General features: G+C 52.1%; 1 protein-coding gene across 2 annotated transcripts in view; it reads right to left on the bottom strand.

Annotated features, from left to right (window-relative positions):
• Window positions 1–1,297: 1,297 nt before the first annotated feature.
• The window catches only part of PSMD11 (proteasome 26S subunit, non-ATPase 11), a 17,811-nt gene continuing 13,145 nt past the window's right edge, over window positions 1,298–5,963 (bottom strand). For both annotated transcript variants that reach the window (XM_008641646.2, XM_017744755.1), the window contains 5 exons: window positions 5,559–5,684; window positions 4,982–5,017; window positions 3,663–3,714; window positions 2,667–2,809; window positions 1,298–2,543 (listed from right to left, as the gene is read on the bottom strand). In XM_008641646.2, the coding sequence (XP_008639868.2) occupies window positions 2,667–2,809; window positions 3,663–3,714; window positions 4,982–5,017; window positions 5,559–5,684 (357 nt within the window). In that variant the 3' untranslated portion in view covers window positions 1,298–2,543. The remainder of the gene's footprint in view (window positions 2,544–2,666; window positions 2,810–3,662; window positions 3,715–4,981; window positions 5,018–5,558; window positions 5,685–5,963) is intronic.

The following is a 5,963-nucleotide window of genomic DNA, read 5'->3' as shown; positions in this document are numbered from 1 at the left end:
AGCAGCAGGGAAAGGTCGGGCTCATCCCGGCCCTGCGCTAGTGACCCAAATTCATTTATACTCATTTATACCTATTTATGCCCTGCCCCGGACCTGCGGCTGCCGATCCCACTCCCACAGCAGGGAAATCTGAAAAAAAAACCCCAAAATCTCCCGTGAGGACAGACCAGTCCCAAAAACCTGCCTGTCCTTCAGAGCCCATGCAACCCTCTGGGGGAGCTGTTTTTTGGGGGGTGGTCAGGACTCTCTGCAGGACTCTCCCCCTCTCAAACGGCTTTAGAGGCTTTGCTGCATCATGGGGACAGTGACAGCCCAGCCTGGGCACTGTGGTCACTGAGAATCCCCTTCGTCCATCGAAACATCCCCCAGACCCAAGCAGCGCTGTCGGCTTTTAAGCTCAGCCTTGAGGAGTTTAAGCCCAAAGGGTTTAACAACAGGCTTTAGCATTTGAGGGGGTTTGGCCCTGATTTTAATCTGCTTGGAGTGCCTCAGAAAACCCCGTTGTTCCAAAGGCAATTCCAAGGACTGATGTGTCGCTAACCCTCCCTGATCCCACCAAGGCACCCGAGCTGGCGTCACCACAGCCCGGCTGCACCATCCCTGCCCCTGCTCAGCTCCCCTCATCCTCGCGCACAGGGACCTGTCAGCCTCCCCATTGTCACCTGTGGGGTCAGGACCAGTTCTGTCCCCACTGGGGGATGACAGCTGGAGCTGGACACGATCCCCAGCAAGGACACACAGGAGAGGAGCTGAAGGAGGGAAGGACTGGATGGGATATTGGAAAGGAATTCCTCCCTGGGAGGGTGGGCAGGCCCTGGCACAGGGTGCCCAGAGCAGCTGGGGCTGCCCCTGGATCCCTGGCAGTGTCCAAGGCCAGGCTGGACACTGGGGCTGGGAGCACCCTGGGAGTTTCAGACAGGAAAATTCAAGATATTTTGACACCCTAAACCTCCTCCCCAGCCTATCGAGTGTGAGACTCCAACCCAGCATAAGGATATTTTCAGGAAGGGTTGGAGGGGTGAGAGGCCACATTTAATCCATTTTTCACCGTAATAGTGCTAATAATAAAAATTATTATTATTATACATTCAGTAGCACTAGAACTTGTGCCAAAAACACATCACAACCCATAAATCTTACGTGATGCTGCCTCAAACATTCACATTTGGTGTCCCCAAAATATCATCCCCGATGATGCTTTGGTGAGGGGATGATTCCATCCTTCCTTAAGCAAACGGAGAAGCTGCACCCAGCCCAGGATCCGCCCTGGCGGCTGAAGACAGGAGACAGAGTTTTTGAAAAAAAAATTCTTTATTGGAACTCATCTGAACATCAGATATACCTGGTGTTGGTTAGCAAGAACCGTTTGTACATTTGATATTGATGGTGCCAAAAACCCAAACAGCGACTGACTGGAGGAGATGGAAATTAAGAATAATAAAATAAAATAAAATAAAATATAGGGTCGGAGAGGTCAAAATGTGAACAGAAAGGGGAAAAATCAGCCAGTCTAAGAGTCAGCGTGAAGGCAAAATATTTCCTGATAAAACAGAATCCTTTTACAAAATATAAATTTTGTAAGAAAAACGTGGAGAGGGAAATAGAGACAGAGGGGAAAGGAAAAATAAAGATGAGCAGGACAGAGATGCAGAAGCTTACACTGCCCAAATGGCATTAAAACTTACTGGAAACCTCACCAGAAAATGGAACATGCTGGAATACACCGTGCTCCGTCCCCCAGGACTTCGGGACCGAGGAGGAAGCTCCCACTGGGCTGTTCCAGAGGGCCAGGCTGTCCCACCTCGCGTGGGGAGCCAGAGCTCAGCGCTGCTGCAGCAGAGGCACAGCTGGAGTCGGCTCCGCCGGGCACCTGCTCCTCCTACCAGCGCAGGCGGGGAGGGAGGAAACATTTAAAATCTAAGTCTATCTGCAAACAAGAGCATGCAAGTCAGGCTCCAGGGAAACCTGCGCCGTCCCCTTCGCCGAGAGCGGCCGGCCAGGGCTGCGCCGACAGCTCCGGCCCGCAGGAAAATCATCGCGGAGCTGCTTTCGAGGGGATCGGAGGCCTTGAGGATGGAAAATACACCAGCAGTCTGTACATTTTGGGCTTGTTTGGTTCAGTACAAATGGAATCGAGTTGGCTGCTCGGACACCGCCAGCACGTCTCCGATTTCAGGGCGGAGGAGATGAAACAAACTGGTTTTGGGCACCTATTGGTAACAAAACGCTGTCCCACACTCTGCCGTCCCTCAGGAAGTGGAAAGCACATGTTTAGGTAGTGTAAGCCTTTTTCCTTTTATTTAGAATACCCTCTTTGTTTAAACAATATTCCCCCCCCCAGATACAAAGTTCGGCCAGTAAAGATTACATGGAAACTGGAACACGCATCGTCTGGAATACAAGATGCACCGGATGAGGAAGTTTAAAAACTTTCCGAGCGAAAAGTAGAACAAAGAAGAAAAAAAAAAGTCTCCTAACATTTTCCCAAAGGTTTCACTCTCCTGTCACACACACTCTCCAAATGACAGCTAGCAAATTCAACTCTGCAAAGAGAAAACAGAGCCATGTCACTCGACAGGAGAGGGAACAAGGCTCAGGGACACGGAGCACGGCGGGGCCTGGCAGCGACTCCGGAGCTCTGCGGCCCCCGGGGAGGCCCCACTCACCTATGTCAACTTCTTGGCTTTGTTGTAGAGCGAATCCACTACTTTGCTCATGTTCTGAATCGTCTCGAGGGCAGCCTCGTAAGTTTTGTCTACGGGGGGTTCGTCGAAGATGATCAGGACACCCTCGCCCTGGTCAAGGATTCCTGTGGGCACAAGCTGATGTTAGCACTGGGATGCTCGAGGGATCACGGCTTCCAGACAGTAGGAATTCAGGGATCTACCCCAGAAACACCCAACCAGCTGTGCAGGGTTTGGGAAGGGTGCACGTGTTGGGCCGGACTGGCTGATTTTGGTCAGGACTGCTTCAGCATTCCCAGAAAAAAATACATCCCAGCCTGAGAAGCCATCCAGGAGATGAGTATTCCTGCTCATTCCCTACCCACTCCATATGAGTATTCCTGCTCACTCCCTACCGTCTCCCTGCCTGCTCAGTGCCCAGCTGGTTTATTGCAGCTGTGCCCAGATGCCAGCTGGGCTCTGTCCTCCCAGAGCGCTCCATGCTCAGGGTGCAGCTTCCAGGCACTCCCCTCGCACAGCCACATCCAGGGACAACAGAACCAAGAGCACAGCTGGTTCCTCGAGAGATTATTGGGGCTGCAGCCTGCTGTGGGCCCAGCCAAGCCACAGCACCCCACTGTGCCATGGGCTGCCCCCACAGAATGCTCCCGACACAAACAGCTGGGAAAGGTGACCACATCCCTGTCAGCTCCAAGGGGGACAGCCCAGCCTGACCAGACAGCCCAGCTGGGGGTCCCACACTGTCCCTGTCACAGCACAGAGGGACCCAAAAGCGTTTCTGAAATTAACCCTCAGGGTTAAGGAAGGTGGATGGAGCAGCAGGAAGAGCCTTCCTGACTGTCGCTCCTGACTGCCACTCCTGACTGCCACCTGCACATCTGCTGCCTGAGCAGGACCCCCAGGTTCAGAGGAGGAAGGGGAGCCCAGCCACAGCTCGTGCAAACACAGGGCACTCAGAGCTGAGGGATGCATACTCACCATGAAACTTCTTGTCCAAGATCATCTGTGACAGTTTCCTTTCTACCTCAGCCTGAAATTGAAGCAGAGAAATGAAAAGTCTCCCAGAACTACATAAAAACATGTGAATTTTACTGCTGCACACCCAACAGCCCTGGTGGGACGTGAGCACTGCTCAACAGCAGCTCCTTCCTCCCTGAACACGGCTTGGACACCACCCACTGCTTGAGATGCCTCAGGAAATGACAGAGCAGCTGTTAATGAGGGAGCACCAGGATGTCCCCTGTTCCACAGGTGACACTGGATCTGTCACTTCACACAGGCTTTACTCGTCGGGGTTCTGGAACTTTCTAACTCAGTTCAGCAAGGATTTAGACAAGAGTTGGCCAAGTTTTATTTAATCCACGCAGGATCCAGCTGAGCTCCTGCCCAGCACCAGGAAGGCCCACAGGAGGCAGCTCCTCTCTGGGCAGAGGGGGCACAGAGCAGCTTTTACTCTGAGTATTAGGGATGTGTTGAACACCACAGGCCAGTCTGGGAACAGACTGTGTGCCAGGGGAGGTTTAGGTTGGATATTAGGGAAAATTTCTTCATGGAAAGGGTTGTCCAGCCCAGGGCAGAGGCAGAATCACCATTCCTGGAGAGATTTCACAGATGTGTGGATGTGGCACTTGGGGACATGGGTGGCCTTGGCAGTGCTGGGGAACATCTGGACTCGATGATCTCAGAGGCCTTTTCCAACCTGAATGATTCAGTGATTCTGTGACCACAAAGGCTGAGCTCAGCTCACTTCCCAACCTCTGGCCTTAATGCCAGCACAAGACAACAGCACTCTGGGGTGCAACGGGCTGGGATTACCGTGGATTTCCCCAAAACTTTATCTGTCTGGGATTATCTGTAAAGCAGTTACTGCATAGTCAGTGTGACAGATGCATCCCTAATGGCACTGCAGGGTGATTAGCTGGATCCTGGATCTTAAGGGTCTAAGTAAGGTTCCCCTGGGAACACTCAGAGGATTAAGCTCAGGGCATGGGGGAAGACTGAGCTGGTCACGACAGAGCAGAGGAAAATCTGCCTCAAATAAAAAGCAAGAGCCAAGACAGGGAGTGAAACCCACAGGAGGGAAGGGGACAGCACAGCAAAGCCTGGAGCACAGGAAGCCTCGATGCCTCCCAGGAGCTGCCTGTGTCAGAGTTCAGTTCCCAAGGGTGAGATTTGCCTGGCAATGCTATGGAGCTCATCTGTCACCCTTCATGCTCAGTTCCCAGTGGTAAATGCCATTTAACCCCAACTCCTCTGCCCTCTGAACACAAGGCACCGACTTCTGGGGAGGTTCTTACCTTTGAGAGCTTGATGAGGCTGGATATGTGTTCAATCTATAAGAGAGACCAACATTTAGGTAAATCTTTAGCTGCCCTTTGGACACACAACACAGAGGTTTGGGGCTCTCCCATGGAATAGCTCAAAGGCCTGGAAATGCTTTGGCCTAAAAATCTCCAGTGGCTTTCTCCACTCTGCAGCTTCAGGCCCCTCAGGTTTCACATCTGATTTTAACTAAGATGGACTGGACCCCTAAAGCCACTTCACTCTGAAAGGTGAAATATTTCTTCTCCAAGACTATGGCACAGCCTCACCCTGCCAGAGGCCTTCAAAGCCAAATGCTGTCACCTTCAGGGTTAAAAGCCAGTCACCTTTCAGGGAGCATGAGAGAAACAGGTGGAAAGGGCAATGACTCTGGAGTGTGGTTTTTCAAAGGTTCCCTCAGCCTTCTCTTTTTAATTTTAACACAATGAACCCTGAGCTCTGGAAGTGCTGAGCAGCTCAGAGTAAGAAGTGTTCCACATGGGAACAATCCCCTCACCCTCAGCAGCAGGGACAGAGGGACCAGCCTGTCCAGGTGCTGCTGGAGACATTTACCTGTACTCTGGAGAAGGGTTCGATGACTCTGATCAGGTTCTGTTCCAATAAATTATCATAGAGCTTGGCCAGGTGAGTGTTTATGATGGGGTCGTCCCTGAGCTCCACCTTGTAGTCTGTCAGAGCCTGTGGGGACACGGTGGCAGGAAATAAAAATTCTGGTAGCAACAGCTCCTCAAGGTCCTCGGAGGATGAAATACCCTCCCTGCCCAGCCACGTCCCATGGCTAATCCAATCCCTAACTTGGCTAAAAGCCAGAGGATCACAACAGCCCAGCAGCCTTTCCAACATCTTCTATCTGCACCCTGCTGGAGCTCAGCAAGCCCCAGGCTCTGTTCACAGCGAGCAGAGCACGACAGGTTTGGATCCTGACACAGGAATCCTCTCCCTGAGCTCTGCAGCATT

The sequence above is a fragment of the Corvus brachyrhynchos genome, unplaced genomic scaffold (assembly GCF_000691975.1).
Source record: "Corvus brachyrhynchos isolate BGI_N302 unplaced genomic scaffold, ASM69197v1 scaffold479, whole genome shotgun sequence".
Classification (NCBI taxonomy): domain Eukaryota; kingdom Metazoa; phylum Chordata; class Aves; order Passeriformes; family Corvidae; genus Corvus; species Corvus brachyrhynchos.
Note: the sequence above shows the minus strand (reverse complement) of the source record. Positions and strands in the feature narration are given on the sequence as shown.